This window comes from Scyliorhinus canicula, chromosome 7 (genome assembly GCF_902713615.1).
Source record: "Scyliorhinus canicula chromosome 7, sScyCan1.1, whole genome shotgun sequence".
Taxonomy (NCBI): domain Eukaryota; kingdom Metazoa; phylum Chordata; class Chondrichthyes; order Carcharhiniformes; family Scyliorhinidae; genus Scyliorhinus; species Scyliorhinus canicula.
This window is the reverse complement of record NC_052152.1, coordinates 29,440,363-29,457,166: the sequence shown is the minus strand read 5'-3', so window position 1 is coordinate 29,457,166 and position 16,804 is coordinate 29,440,363. Positions and strand designations below refer to the sequence as shown.

The window sequence follows — 16,804 nt, the reverse complement described above, 5'->3', positions numbered from 1 at the left end:
CTTAAATAATATAATTTTGTTGAGACTTGCATTTTATGTTCTTAGGGTCAAAGGGCTGGTTTAACCGGCCACCCATGGGCTAGAAAGAAAACGGATGGACCCATAAAATAAGGTGCCGAGCCATCAGTGGACTGCCTGCTACCGGCCTACCTGTCCCCATTTCTAGGGAAAGTGTAAAGATAATGGCAAGTGTCCCCTTATCTCCATTCCCACATCCTTTAGAAATCTGGCATGCGAGCCATCTAGACCAGGTGACTTGTGCATTATCAACATAGACAACTTTTCAAATAAACCTTCCTATTAATTCTCATCCCGTCCATTACCCATAACATTTCCACACCTGACAATATTTTTTCAGCATCCTCTTCCTTAGTAAACACGGATATAAAGTAAGCATTAAGTATTCTAGCCTTGTCCGCTTATAATTCAAATGCCAGATCAAATTCAAGGTGACTTAGTCCACTTAAGTGCGATATTTGTTTTGTGTCTCCCAACACACCTTTTCCCCTTGGGGAATAGTGGAGAGGTGTTGGAAGGATTAGCAGATTGTTTATCAGCTTGTTGGACCATATCATACATGTCTCTTCTGTGGCTAACAAGACCTGGGGTGGCTCTTGACTCTTGAAATTCTAGCTCAGATGTAGGTGAACATAACAGCCACACAACTTCCTACTTAAATATTACAATCAATAACATGTAAAATGATTCTGCTTCTATAGGAGAAAGGAAATCATATCTCAATCATATCTCTGCTGTATTCAATGTCTCAAAATCAACCGTTTGGTGCAGTGGAGATAATATGATCAGCTTGGCATCTCTGCTAAATATTGTTTATTTCAAGGTGGTATGTCTCATCCCATGGTCCAGTGCTTTACTTAATATGATATTGAACCATACAGAACAGTAAAATGCCACGCTTGATCCCCGATCTCTGCCGAGTTAGTTAATCTCACTCAGGACCACCGTGAGGGTTACAATTGCCATTATAACCCCTGGATTAAGGAAAAGGGAAAAAGACCATCCATCCCCCTCTTGAGCACTTGTAACACCGCTACTAGACTGTCCAATTGTGTGGATGTTGAATGACAGCAATGCTACCTCTATGATAGGCCTATAGTCCAAGGCCCTGCCAAGAAGACATCAGAAAATGCAGGGATAGAGAACTCTTTAAAAAAGCGACTAAACTATACTTTAATTGTGAATACAAAAATAATAATAATTGAACACGTTACATATTTTAATCTATTTTATAAAAAAATCAACCTGGCCATAAATTACGTATAGGTTTAGCACTTTCCAGTCTTAGTTGATTTACTTGTAGGAATTCACTTGTAATTCATGCAAGTTTCTGAGCACAAAGAAAATCTTACTCCAGTTCAAACCTTAAGGAAACTATTGTTTTTTTGCACAGAGTGTAACACACTTGTCACAAAATAGGAAAAGGCTGTTGGTTCAAGATCCACTCCAAAAGCTGAGCGCATGGCCAGAGCTAACACTTCAGTGCAGTGGTGATGCATTATCAGCTGTTTGCTCTGTCACCTCAGAGTCAGAAGGTCATGTATTCAAGCCCCACTTCAGGACTTGAGTATATAATCAAGGTTAACACTTCAGTAAGGACTGAGGGAGTTCTGCATCGTTGAAAGTGCCATCTTTCCATGTGACATTTGTCCTCCTGACCAGGTAAATGCACAAGGCGCTGTGCGCAAATTGGCGACTTTATTGCATGGCAATAATGATTATGATTCCAGAGCAATCTATTATCTGTAAAGTGATTTAGGGCAACTGGGAGTAAAATAAAAGTTTTAAGGAATTTATATTTGTATTGATAAACATTAGAAATAAGGTAGAGTTTTAAGGGGGGGGGGGTTAATTTAATGTTTCTGGGACTATAAGGATAAAACCAATATTAGTTTCATGCTAGACAAAAGTGTTTGTATGTGCCGGGATTGGTCTCAATTCCAACTATGATACTATTGTGCTTTGAGAGGCCTGCGGTGTGGAAAATGAATAAACTAGCAGTGGTTGCTTAGCAACTGGGGCTTTGCAAGGTAGTGAAGCTTTTAAGTTTTAGTTTAGTTAATTTGATATGGTGGATATGGGTAGTGAAAGAGAAAGTAGGTCTCACAACTCTGCTAAAAGCAGTTGGTTTTAGAAGGCTAAAGAGGGAACATATCTCTCAGCCTTGCTGGAACAAAAGCCATGCAATAGAGTAATGCTTAAGAAAAGAGTTTGTGGAAAAGCCTTCAAGACAAAGGAAACCTGAAGGAAGAGACGTAATACCTGAAAGTAAAACCTTGGTGGAAGAGTGGAGGGAAAGCATAATTTAAAAGAAGATTTGAAAGTGTAATTTTTGAAAGCGGAATTTGAAATCACTTGTGTGGAAATCAGAGACCCTCTCTGTTTGCACATTTATGCATATAGGGGAGCTTGTGGGGTTGCGTTTAATCCCAGTATTGCCCCTTGTCGCCAGCTCATAATGGCTGGCCCCCGCCCACCACAATACAAATCCTACCACCCCCGCTGACAGGTATGGACATCCTAACTGCCACCAGCATGGGAAATATTTGTATAAGGGTGACCCATTTCACTCCCACCAACCCGTCCATTAGACACCTCAGCAGCCCTCAACAGAGACCCCCAAAGGAGACCCCCAACAGACTCCCTGCCTGAAATCTGAAGAACAGTCAAGCAGTAGGGTGAAAAATCACTGCATTCACACTTACTCTTTCTTAACATTTTCTGCCTAAGACAAAGGTATTCAAAGCAGCAGCCATTACAAATGTTAGAGGCTGCAGGAAAGCCCAGTACACTCCAAATGAAATGAAATGAAATGAAATGAAAATTGCTTATTGTCACGAGTAGGCTTCAAATGAAGTTACTGTGAAAAGCCCCTAGTCGCCACATTCCGGCGCCTGTTCGGGAAGGCTGTTACGGGAATCGAACCGTGCTGCTGGCCTGCTTGGTCTGCTTTCAAAGCCAGTGATTTAGCCCTGTGCTAAACAGCCCCCTGAAATAACTTGAAATTCCTTGATAACCTTTGAAATGCAGATATTTTATCAAATTTCACACAGCAGTACATTGCATTAACCAGTGATTGACAGTTTTATTACTCCAGAGACAGCTGCTTGGTGGACTGTTTATTTATTTATTATAAATTTAGAGTACACAATTTTTTTCCCAATTAAGGCGCAATTTTAGCATAGCCAATCCACCTACCAAGCACATCTTTGGGTTGTGGGGGTAAAATCCATGCAGACATGGGGCGAATGTCTGGGGGTAAAATCCATGCATACTCCATATGGACAGTGACCTGGGGCCAGGATTGAACCCGGGTCCTTGGTGCCGTGTGGTGGACTGTTTATTGATCTTTCCCTTCACACTTGACTGTATCCCATGACCCTGTTTTGATGCTAATCACATGTTTATAGTACTCAAACTATTGTTGGCATGTCCTCGCCTAATCAAAAGCAGCTAAGTGCTTTCACTTCCTCGTTTCACAGCAGAAAGCACTTAGCTTAGTGGGGGGGCTGAATCTGTGTTATGGGGGGTCCTCTGGAGGACTTCAAGGTACCTACATTACATACCTACCCCCTTGATCCACCGCACAATCCACCTTGTAATGGCCACGCTTGAAAATACCTGCACAAATCTACATCCACGTGAAGCCTGGCTGAGCGGCCTGTGGTATCACAGATACTTGGAGAATTGGACTGTTAATAAGATGCAAATGACTCATTTGCATCCTCCCGCTGCTGTGCGGTGTGTAACATGGGTGGGCAGTGGAGAATTCTTCCCAAGGTGGTTCATGGTATAAGAATCATTTGAGGGGATTTGGAGGAGAAATTTACTTGGGTTTAGAGAAGAGTGAGTCTTACTACAGTCGTTCTGAGTACCAAAAAGTGACTTGAAATGAAAAAAATGAAAATTGCTCATTGTCACGAGTAGGCTTCAATGAAGTTACTGTGAAAAGCCCCTAGTCGCCACATTCCGGTGCCTGTCCAGGGAGGCTGGTACGGGAATCGAACCGTGCTGCTGGCCTGCTTGGTCTGCTTTAAAAGCCAGCGATTTAGCCCAGTGAGAATAGTATCTTAAGATGTACTCTATGATCTGTGTTATACTTAAAATCTGTGTGTAACTGTTAAGCTAAGGGGGGGGGGGGGGGGGGGGGGTAAGGAGTATTGTATCATAATGCAACTTTTCATGTTAATATATGTTTTTTTCTTGTTGTTAAAACTAATTAGCAATCCTGTGACTCTGTTCCTCCACGTTTTATCCAATAAAGGTAAATATTACCCTCTTTTGAGCCAGTACTCCATTCTGGGATCTTCCTGTCCAGTTATAACAGAAACCAAAGGACTTGAAAAGTGATATGTACATTTTATAAATACTAGGGACATGATTCAGCAACCCTGCTGTGCCAATTTGGGCCCTGTGCTGTGCCGGCTCATTCCGCCTGGTGCGACCTGGATCTCGCCCTCACTGGGTGAGATCCATTTCTGCATATTTAAATGAGCACCAGATTCACCCCATGCCCGGGACTGACTGGCTGCATCTGGGAGACCTCACCAGGGTGCCGTTTAGTCCTAGACACAAATGTGGACCAGGCATGATGGGACCTGGTCTCCCAGACCATTGGAGATGCTTGGATGGTTGGGGATAGGGCATGTGGCAGCCTGGCACTCCCCCGGCACCTGGGCACCTTGGCACCACCAACTGGGCACCTTGATAGTGTGACCTGGGCATCCTGGCAGCACCACTCTGGCACTGCCAGGGTGACCCTAGTGGCACTGCCAGGGTGCCAGGCTGGCATCGCCAGGGTGTCCAGGTGCCAGGTTGACACTACCAGGGGTCAGGCCAGGGGACCTTGCTAGGTGGGGTGGGGGAGTTCCTGGAAGACTCCCCAAAGTTGAGGGGTGAGGATGGGATCACAAAAACGGAGGGGGCGGGTGCTGAAAGGGGTGTGTGCAGTGGGGGAGCGGTGGTCAGGACTGGCAGAAAAACTGGCTCTCCGATGTGCGAGGTCCATTTCCTGCTGGCGAACTGAAGAGAGAAAGAGGTGAGAGTATGCAAGAGAGGAGTGAGAATGTGAGTGAGGGGTGAGAGAGAGGTGAGTGTGTGTGTGAGAGAGGGGTGACAGTGTGTGTGAGTGAGGGGTGAGAGAGAGAGGTGGGAGTGTGTGAGAGGTGAGACTGAGTGTGTGTGAGAAAGAGGGGTGAGTGTGTGTGTGAGTGAGGGGTGAGAGAGAGAGAGTTGGGAGTGTGAGATGAGACTGTAAGTGTGTGTGTGAGAGAAGGGTGAGTGTGTGTGAGATAAGGGTGAATGTGTGTGTGAGAGGTGTGTGTGTGTGGGAGAGGGGTGACAGTGTGTGTGAGTGAGGGGTGAGAGAGAGAGTTGGGAGTGTGAGATGAGACTGTAAGTGTGTGTGAGAGAGAAGGGTGAGTGTGTGTGAGATAAGGGTGAATGTGTGTGTGTGAGAGGTGTGTGTGTGTGAGAGAGGGGTGACAGTGTGTGTGAGTGAGGGGTGAGAGAGAGAGTTGGGAGTGTGAGATGAGACTGTAAGTGTGTGTGAGAGAGAAGGGTGAGTGTGTGTGAGATAAGGGTGAATGTGTGTGAGAGAGGTGAGTGTGTGTGAGAGAGGGGGTGAGTGTGTGTGAGAGGTGAATGTATCATGAGAGAGGGATGACAGTGTGTGAGAGTGAGGGGTAAGAGAGAGAGAGAGCTGGGAGTATGAGATGAGGCTGTGAGTGTATGTGCGAGAGAAGGGGGTGTGAGGTGAGTATGTGTGTGAGAGAGGGGAGTGTGACTATGTGTGCTTCTTTTGGGTGGGTGTGCCTGATCTGAGAATTCAGCTCTCCAGCAGCTCTCCTAACATTAAACAGACTTGTGAGTACAAGAAGCAGCATCACTCCTCACATTAAAAATGACAAAAAGGTAAGACTTAATTAAGTGTGTTGAAAAAGAGAACTTTCTCATTGTAATGAACGTATACATATAAGAAATAGAAAATGCTTTCAGAAATTCGTTTTTGTATCTTTCTACCTAATATGTAAAAACAATCAATTTGTTTTGGTTTAACTCTTCAGCATAAGGAGAATGTTTCTCAAAGGTTCCGTCAGAGAGGTCGAAAGGGTGCCATGGCTGGAAAAGTTTGGGTAACCTTGCTCTGAATCTACCAGCATTGCCCTTACAGGAGCTTAACCTCTTGGGAGCGAAATTCAACCCAGTCTCTGTGCTTGTAACGTTTTAGATCAAGATGATGTGTGGCACGGGAAGAAATCCTGAAACATGAACAGTAAATTTAGACATCTCTGCGTGCATATGAGAAGATTCATGTGTGTAGGTGGAGAACGGAATCCGGCAACACAGGCTTGTCTGTGTGTCACTGCTCCTTTCGGCCAGGAAAGGCTCTGTAGCGCCGCCGCGGGCAGGAAAATGTATTACCGATAGACAAGTTTACATAAACAATTCCAGTTGAAAATACGACTTTGGAATTTATAACGGGAGGATAAAAATAAGGAGAATATGTGATTTTAAACTCGAAACTACACCTAAAAACCCTATTACAAAAACACCTGATCACTAATCCTGTGCAATGCTACAAGAGAACCATTATTTGTATATAAATCTGCTCAATCTGATTTTTAAAATGGGTAATAAAACACTGTTTGTAGAATTGCCCATTGAAACCTTGTCATTTAAAGATGATGCCTTAAGCTTTATGATAATTGTTACCCCCACGTATATGTTTCAATGGATTGCAACAGTTTTGATCAAATAAATCTCAGTCCCGATCTTCAGCTCTGCATATCGTTAAATACAGTAAGAAGTCTTACAACACCAGGTTAAAGCCCAACATGTTTGTTTCAAACACTAGCTTTCGGAGCACTGCTCCTTCCTCGGGTGAATGGAGTGCTCCGAAAGCTAGTGTTTGTGTTGGACTTTAACCTGGTGTTGTAAGACTTCTTACTGTGCTCACCCCAGTCCAACGCCGGCATCTCCACATTATCGTTAAATAGTTATTTCTGATCTTTAAAATAAGGCACCACATGTTAATTATGGGCAGCAATGGCCAGAGCTTACCAATGAATCAGGGATTTTCTTGAGAAAACAGATATTGGAATTCCACCGATGGAATCACTTCCTTTTTTCGGTGGTAAACAGACACAAATTATAACGTTGGACTAAAAGCATCAATTGTCACAATTTTAAAAATCGAGACGTGATTGACAGAATCATAGAATCTCTACAGTGCAGGAGGAGGCCATTCGGCCCATCCAGTCTGCACCTGAGTAGGTTACATCTACATCCTGGTACACTATCACCTGCTCTCTAACCCTGCTTCATTTGAAGTCGACACTTGAATCTGGCCATCCGATCGATGCGGTTTAGCTTCTTTTAATAGATTGAAAAATACTCCTGCCGAATGTGGGAGTCTCCATTGAGATCTTATCGTCACATTATTGCACAAAACCGGGTGGTGTTTGAGGATCTGTGGAACGCAAAGTCCCTTATACAAACAAACACGGGTGCTGTTGATTTTGGCACAACGGCGATTATATCTTACGCGATGTCATGTCTGAAAGTGCATTTTTCTAAATTTTCTGCAGGTATGGTCACATTTCTCAAACAGTGGCGACTGTTACCGGACAGACGAATGCATTGGAGGAACTCAAATGTTACCCCCACCAGTAATATGTTAACCAAAAACTCCCAGCACAAACACGTCAATCGCACGAGTCGAAATTTACCCCCAAGGCTGCTCGATCCCATTTGAGGACAAAGGAACAGGAGTAGGCCATTCAGCCCTGTCCCGCCATTTAATAAGATCGTGGCTGATCTGTGGCCTAACCCCATAACTTTTGTCTCATATCCCTTGATATCTTTGCTTAAAAATCTTATCTGTCTGGGATTTAAATTTAACAAAGCAAATGTTCAGAGGCTTCAGGTGGCCCCCAGTCCTGTATTAGTAATGGGAATTACAACTAGTAACCATAACACAATAAACACGCATTAAGTTAATTACAATTACTTTATATATTCTTATTAAATCAATTCACATTGACCAGGATCGTGTATTGCACAACGATCAGTCGAGTGGTTTGTTTATTTTGCTGTTGTTGACATCGGTGATCGAGCAGGAAGGAGCGTGTTTTCCGTCCAAAACATTCTCACACGTGGCTAAAGACCACGGGATTGAGCCTGAAGGACATGTCAGTTTAAACGAATTTAATTTTATAAGACGAATTCAAATAAATTCGAAATTGGGTATTGGGATCTAATGAGTCCATTGTAAACCCCCTGTTTGATTTACAGTAACTATTGCTCAAAATGCATTCAATGATAGAATTAGATCACCCACACACAGGTTATTCACTGAATGCATTCATTTCCCTGACCAGTGAAGGACTCCAAATTAACTGTACGCTCGCAATGTACCCCTCCGATTTCTCAACGTTTAAACGGTCACTTTGGATACATTATTTTTGACCTCCAAGTCAGTGTGGGGCTGAAAAGGTGCTGCCCTCTCGGAGGCGCCTCTTTCAGTGAAAGGTTAACCCGCGGCCCCACAGGGCTTGTGAAATGCCATTATTTTGAAGAACACAGGGGAGTCCTCCCCGTTGTCCTGGTCAATATGCATCTCTGATCATCATCACCTTGCTGTCTGCTTGTGTGTAGGTTGGACTGCCTACTCCCTCACTGCACCGTCAAAAGTCGTTCACTGACTGTAAAGTGAAACAAATTATTTTTACTAAAGCAAAATCCAAATGTTACTTTTTACCGCAGCAGTCAACTCTTCACTCAGATGGTGAGTGTTATTTCAGAATCCCGCTCTAGAAATATCACACACCTGCATTATAATATTGTAGACTGGGTGTTTCAAAGTGTTTTATTTAATCGAAATATTCTCTTGTGAACAAAATAACCGGGGATAAGATGCTGGGTTACTGGACGATCGCATGTTCCGCAGCGACTCGCCACATCGAATTGGACCAAAGAAAATTATCGTTGGCCGAGAATAGGAGACACCAAAACCGTTTCGGTTTTATATCTGATCCCCAATAGCTCGGGTTGCAAGAAGACGGCACTGCTGTCTGTGTGAGATATATTTAGATGACATATTCAACAGTATTATATTGTACGTGCTCATCTAACTAACTTGTACAGCGCTGTTAACTCACAATGAAACGGAATGTCCCAAAATATTCGTTACATCGGGTTTTATTGCTAACTTCTATTCAAAACACAGCGAGAGGATGAAATAGGCCAATCGGAATAACTCTGAATCTATTCCGCACTTGAGCTATGCAAATGTTTGGAAGTTTAAGAAGTTATGTTTATTTAAAAGCCAGGCAGTTATGGGGATTGCTGACTGCGGAATGGTCCTGCCTTGCGCCCGGCTCCTCTTTTCGCCTTGACTCTGGCTTTCCAGCGAGTTGCACCGTATAATTCCGAGGAATACGTGCGCATAATTTAACCCCACCCCCCCCTATTTTTCAAAGTGGACAAGGACGACTATAATCGCGCGTCTATTGGGATGAACTGGTTCGAGCGGGGTGTCCACCGGGGCAGCCAAGCACTTTGTCCCGTTTCAATGTTACAAGAATTAAAAAAAATATATATTGCTCACCAGCGGTCACGGTGCAATCAACTCCGGGCCTGGTTAAAAACACACACAAGCTAAATGTCTGCAACGATTAACGTCGTTCAAAAGTTGTAGAAATGAGCCATTTGGAGAGAAGGTTCCCTGTTATACTTACTGGGTTCGCTTCTTGTGGAAAGAACTGAGGGGGAAATGGATTAATCAGATCGAATTGAAAATACTTAACCAGCCTCTCTGGTATTTCCATCCATTTCGATTGTAACAGATTGTGAAATGACCCCACTAGTCTAAGGGACAAAGTTCTCCCAGTCGGGGTTTAGCTGTCGAAGATGGACAAATAAAACGTCTTAGGGGCTACAATTGCGATTTAAAATAACTCCGAGAATGAGATGTTTGTGGATCAATTCTATAGATAACAACCCTCCCCACTCCCGCCACAGACCTACTGTGGGCCCTGATCAGGTTGTTTCCAGTGGTGGGGGTGAGGATTTAGTGGAACTCGTTAGTTCTCTCTTCCCCTTTCCCTGAAGTGTACGCCACACACAGAAAGGTAGCCCAGTAACTGCGGCGAGACAGAAGAACTTTTATAAGCAAACGATTCTTCCAAGGCTGGAAGTATATCGTTGACAGATGTACACCACTCCAGCAAGATGGAAACATAACGGTCTAAAAGGCAAAAGCGGTCACAGGGAGCCGTGGAACAACCGTGCAATCGGTGAGCTTTGCCCCGGATGAATGACCCTTTCAGAGAAATATTGAGCAGCACAAGGAGACCCGGGCCCACAAAAGGGACATTCGGCGCCTCCTGAACGACATTGATATCAGTGTTTTTATTAAGTGTTAATGGAAGTTTTGAGGTGGGGGGGGGGGGGGGTCACAGAACTGTGAGTGCAGGAAAGAAACTGATCCGTTATGTTTCTGGAACTTTTGAAATTGAAACACGCACAAAAGAGTGTATTTATGTTTTTTTTAATTAATTTTAAAATCTCGACAATTACTCGATCAACACCTTTTTTCATTCGAACGAAATAAGTAATAAATATTATTTAGCACATTTCTTTACAAAAATAAACAGATGGAAAGCAATTTTTTGCTTCATATTTTTTCTTCATTTTTTTTCTCTCTCAAAAGACTGTTACGGTAAGACTGTTACAGGTGACTCTTAAAAAACACCCACACACACACATACACGCACAAAAGCTGCTGAAGGGAGTGGGAAAGCGCAGAGGCTAGTGGCAGTGAAGGTTAAGCTGGAGAGACAGGGCTTGCAGAGGACGCGATATAAAGATTCACACAAAACCTCTGGGCGAAGTCAGCCCCTGAAGAAACGGGACACAGCAGATATTTTCACAAAGGGCTGTGTGTGTGGGGAATAAAAAGTAACTCTCATACTCGTGGCAAGTCACAGCGGTTACCCTCAACGCCGAATCTTACAGTAAAAGATGTACAAATAAGTCTCTGTATGTTCAGGGATGAAGTCAATGTGCCAAAGCGTCGGTTCCCAACCGAACGCGTGAATTAAAGTTCACAACTCTGCTCACCCAGAAAGAAAATCCACAATGCAAGAGCCGAAAGTCTTTATATTATAGTTCTGACTACAGCCCCGAGGGCGAGTTGCTCGTTAAGAGTTTTTCCTCGTGCAGATAACGGAGGAGCTTTATTTGGGGGGCTGTTTTTTCCTTGTGATCCTATCGCCTCTTTTATCCGTTGCGTGCGGCCGTTGACTGAAGTCTCTGAAGAGCGATGTCTCCTTCCTACATGTCAGTTTCGACACTTCAGTATCATGTAACAGCCAGGATTCAGCGTTAAACATTCCCCCAAGCTCCCTACAGTTTTAAAGTCACAGTCACGTTGGCTGCCGGGACATTTCACAGTCAAATGTACCTTAAAGCAAGCTGCAGTACCCCTCCCTCCACCACCCCCCTCCCCCCCCGTGTGATGAAATGTCCTGAAAGGCAGCCAATTTCACTTTGGGATATTTTCCCTCTGGGATGTCTGGAGGATTGAATCCAGGGGAGGTGAAGGACTGGTTTGCAAAGGGTTACTGCAGCTTTCACACAGATAGATTATTTCTAAAAACACACACAGATAACGAGATTAACGGCAGTAAAGATTTACCTCCTGTCCAAGGAGAGGGGGAAATACACAACCCGGTCAGTCAGTCACATACTCTCAACCTCGGCGCAATGATTAAAAAGGCGATTGGAAAGAGTCGCTGGGAGCCGGGGGGGTGCTCCTTCCTTCTCACTTGGTGTCCGAGGATAGGCGCGACATGCCTGCTGTGGCCATGCTGGAGACATGGTGAGAAGGTGGCACCTGGCACATGGTGCATGGGCAGGGCATGCCACCCCATTGCTGGAAACCGCTGGCCAGCGGCGCCGAGGCTGGGCCTGCCGACTTCAGGAGGCTGTGAGGGGCTCGGATACTGTTCACGGCCGAGAGGCCGGCGCCGGGGAGGGAGGCGGAGGTGACGGCCGGGGCCATGATGGGGTGGTGCAGCGGGTGAGGTGGGTGAGGCGGCGGGTGGCCGGGCAGAGGCGCGCCGGCGTGGGCGAGGCTCCCGCACGCCGCCGGCGGGTGGAAGGTGCTGTGGTGCCCGCCGTAGATCTCACTCACCAGCCGCTTCATCTCCTCCAGGGAGCTGGTCAGCATCAGGATGTAGTTCCTGGCCAGCAGCAGGGTGGCGATTTTGGACAGCTTCCGCACCGACGGCCCGTGGGCGTAAGGCATGACCTCCCGCAGCCCGTCCATGGCGATGTTCAGGTCGTGCATCCTCTTGCGCTCCCGGCTGTTGATCTTCAGCCGGAGCTGCTGCAGCTCCGGCTCGCTCATCTGCTTCTTGTCCTTGAGCCGGAGGCTATCCCGCGCTCGCAGCTGGAGCCCCAGCTCGCCGCACAGCTCGCCGGCGCACTCGCTCTGCGTGGAGGACACGGCGCCTGAGAAACCCGAGGTGGGCTCGTCCGACAGCAGAAGATCCGGAGAGGAGGGCTGGCTGGATATCACACTGCTGTCCGAATCCATTCGTCAGCTCAGAGCAGAGAGGGGGGGGGGGGGGGAGGGGAGTGGGGGTGGCTGGCCGGGTGTGGGGGGGGCAAGTGGCTCAAACTTGCTGTGGGCTCCCCAATCGCTCCTACATGGGGAGTGTGTCCCTCCTGTATCCCCCCACCCTCCCCCCAGGTATGAGTGCAATCTTGTCCCGGTTTTTGCCTAGCCGCCGTTGGGGCTTCTTTCCTGCATTTTATAGGGAGCATCGGAGATCATTGGGAGAAGATCTTCTATTGTTTCTGGGGCTGGGATGTCCAATCGTGACAAGGTAAGGAAGTGCTGAATGGGAGTCTCCTCCAATACCGCAAGAAGTGGGAGGTGCCCATTCCCCTTGACAACAAAACACAAGTGAGTGAGTGAGTGAGTGTGAGAGAGAGAGAGAGAGAAAGAGAGAAACAATAGCTGGAGGCAGTGGCTGGGACATCTGCTAAAAAAAAACTAGAAACTCGAACAAAGTGCACTCTTCCCGAAAACAATAACACTTCAAAACAGTCACGACTCAGCACCAGCTCCCCAACTTTCAGAGATGCTGCTCTGACTGCTTCAATCACATCTTCATCCCCCGCCAACCAATAGACCCTGGAAGACAGGCTGGAACCCAGATCAAAGTAAAGTAACGGGAATCCCGTATTAAACCGTGGAAACAAGCCCCATCACCACCACCCCCCCCCCCCCCCCCAACCACAATTAGATACTCAATTACATGTAAACTGCATATTGCAAACCGATATTTAAACATCTTTCAGCCCAGTCTTTCTCTGGGTCTTGTGCAAAGAAAATCAGCTTCTTAGAACTTGCACCATAAATCTGATGCAAATCCACACTGACTGGAAAGGGAAAAGAAAATCTTTATTTTAAATTATATACTGTACTAAACATTGTTAACAAGTGCCCTCTGTCAGCCTTACTGTAATATACATATGTAACGTTCTGCAACTACTGTAGTATACATATATATTCTGCAGCTTCACTGTCGTATCGATGGAAACATGTATTCTCTGCAAGCCTTATTGTGGTAGACATATTTCACATCCTACAGCTTGCCTGTATGTAGTATACAAAGATATTATTCTTCAAACCTTACTGTAGCATACATATGTAATATTCTGCCTAAATTATAATAAAAGTAAATCACGTCAGATGTTGGAATCTGAAATAAAAACAGAATATTTTGGACAACCTCAGCAGGTCTGACAACATCTGTGGAGGGAGATAGGAGGTCACGTTTCGAATCTGGATGACTCTTGGTCATAATATTCTGTAGCTTTATTGTTGTATACATGGAAACGTGTCTTCTCTGCCAGCCTTACTGTAGTTTACATATTTAACATTCTATAGATTTACTGTAGTGTCACATAAGGGCAGCACGGTAGCATTGTAGGGCAGCACAGTAGCATTGTGGATAGCACAATTGCTTCACAGCTCCAGGATCCCAGGTTCGTTTCCGGCTTGGGTCACTGTCTGTGCGGTGTCTGCACATCCTCCCCGTGTGTGCGTGGGTTTCTTCCGGGTGCTCCGGTTTCCTCCCACAGTCCAAAGATGTGTAGGTTAGGTGGATTGGCCATGATAAATTGCCCTTAGTGCCCAAAATTGTCCTTAATGTTGGGTGGGGTTACTGGGTTATGGGGATAGGGTGGAGGTGTTTACCTTGGGTAGGGTGCTCTTTCCAAGAGCCGTTGCAGACTCGATGGGCCGAATGGCCTCCTTCTGCACTGTAAATTCTATAATTCTATATATAACGTTCTGCCAGCTTTACTGTAGTTTACACATATAACATGTATTCTCTGCCAGCCTTAGTGTAGTAAACATATATACCATCCTGGCAGCCTTAGTGTAGTATACATATATCATATCTGCCACCTCTAATATAGTATACATTTGTAAAATCCGCAAACTTCACTGCAGTATACACATATAATATTCTGCCATCTTTACTGTAGTATACACATTCACATTCTGCCAGTTTCACTGCAGTCTACATATATAACATTCTGCCAGTTTTACTGCAGTACACACATATAGCATTCTGCCAGTTTTAAGGTAGTATACACATATCATATTCTGCCAGTTTTACTGCAGTATACACATATAACACTGCCAGTTTCACTGCAGTATACATATATAACATACTGCCAACTTTACTGTAGTATCAGAGAATCATAGAATTTACAGTGCAGAAGGAGGCCATTGGGCCCATCGAGTCTGCACCAGCCCTTGGAAAGGGCACGCTATCTAAGCACACACGTCCACCCTATCCCCGTAACCCAGTAACCCCACCTAAACTTTTTGGACACAAAGGCCAATTTAGCATGCCAATCCACCTAACCTGCACGTCTTTGGACTGTGGGAAGAAACTGGAGCAGCCGGAGGAAACCCATGCTGACACGGGGCACACGTGAAAACTCCGCACAGATAGTGATCCAAGCCAGGAATCAAACCTGGGCCCCTGGAGCTGTGAAGCAACCGTGCTAACTACTGTGCTACCGTGCCACCCATTCTGTCGGCATTACTGTAGTATTATATACCATTCTCCCAGCCTTACTGTTGTATACACATATATCATTCTGACAGCTTTACTGTAGTACACACATATAACATTCTGGCAACCTTACCTTTGTGTACACATATAACACTTTGTCAGCTTTACTGTAGTATACATATATTGTTTAACATTCTGTTATCTTTACTGTAGTTTACATATACATTGTGTATTCGCTGCTAGCCTTAGGGTGGTACGTGTATATACCATTCTGGCAGGCTTACTGTAGTATGCACATATGACATTCTGCCAGCTTTACTGTAGCATACATATATAACATTATCCCAGCTTTATTGTAGTATACATATATCACATTCTGGCAGCCGTACATTTGTGTACAAATATAATACTCTGTCAGCTTTACTGTAGTATACATATATTACATTCTGCCATCTTTACTGTGGTATACATATATAACATTCACACAGCCTTATTATAGTATACATATATCACATTTTGGCAGCCTTACCTTTGTATATACAAATAACACTGTCAGTTTTATTGTTGCAGACATATATTACATCCTGCCAGCTTTACTTTGGTATACATATATAACATTCTATGAGCCTTATTGTAGCACACATGTATCACATTCAGCCAGTTTTACTGTAGTTTACATATATATCATATATTCTCTGCCAGCCAAGGTAGTATTCGTATGCACCAATCTGGCAGCCTGACTGCAGTATACATATATCATATGGCAGGCTGCTCTTTCGGATGGCCGTTGCAGACTCCATACATTGAATGGCCTCCTTCTGTACTGCAGGCATTCTATGATTTCTATGATATCTGCCACCTCTAATATAGTATACATGTATAAGTTCTGCAAACTTTACTGTAGTATACAAATATCACATTCTCTCAGCCTTACTGTGGTATACATATATAACATTCTCAGCCTTTCTGTGCTATACATACATAACATTCCCTCAGCCTTACTGAGGTATACATACCTAACATTCCCTCAGCCTTACTGTAGTATACATATATAACATTATCTCAGCCTTACTGTAGTATACATATATCACATTCTGCCAGCTTTATTGTAGCATACATATATAACCTTCTGTCAGCTTTACTGTAGTATACATATATAACATTCTGCCAGTTTTACTGTAGTATATATATAACATTCTGTCACCTTTACTGTAGTTTACACATATAACATTCTGCCAGCTTCACTGTAGTTTACACATATAACATATTGCCAGCTTTACTGTAGTATACATGTATCACATTCTGCCAGTTTTACTGTAGTGTACACATATGACATTCTGCCAGCTTTACTGTAGTTTACATATATAACATTCTGGCAGCCTTACTGTAGTATACATATATAACACTTTGTCAGCTTTCCTGTAATATACACACATAACATTCTACCATGGTAGCACAGTGGTTAGCACTGATGCTTCACAGCGCAAGGGTCCCAGGTTCGATTCCCGGCTTGAGTCACTGTGTGTGAGGTATCTGCATGTTCTCCCTCTGTATGCATGGGTTACCTCCGGGTGCTCCAGTTTCCTCCTGCGAGCCCCAAAAGATGCATTGTGAGGTAATTTGGGCATCCTGAATTCTCCCTCTGTATACCCGAACAGGCGTCGGAATGTGGCGACTAG

General features: G+C 44.6%; 1 protein-coding gene across 1 annotated transcript; it reads right to left on the bottom strand.

The window, feature by feature from the left end:
• Window positions 1-10,554: 10,554 nt before the first annotated feature.
• Window positions 10,555-12,795, bottom strand: LOC119968821 (oligodendrocyte transcription factor 2-like). The gene has a single exon (XM_038801656.1). The coding sequence runs from the start codon at window positions 12,620-12,622 to the stop codon at window positions 11,846-11,848; it is 777 nt and encodes a 258-aa protein (XP_038657584.1). The 5' UTR covers window positions 12,623-12,795; the 3' UTR covers window positions 10,555-11,845.
• Between the last annotated feature and the right edge of the window lie 4,009 nt (window positions 12,796-16,804).

Excerpts from the sequence above, each read along its gene's own strand:
- LOC119968821 (XM_038801656.1), bottom strand. The coding sequence starts at position 12,622 with ATGGATTCGGACAGCAGTGTGATATCCAGCCAGCCCTCCTCTCCGGAT.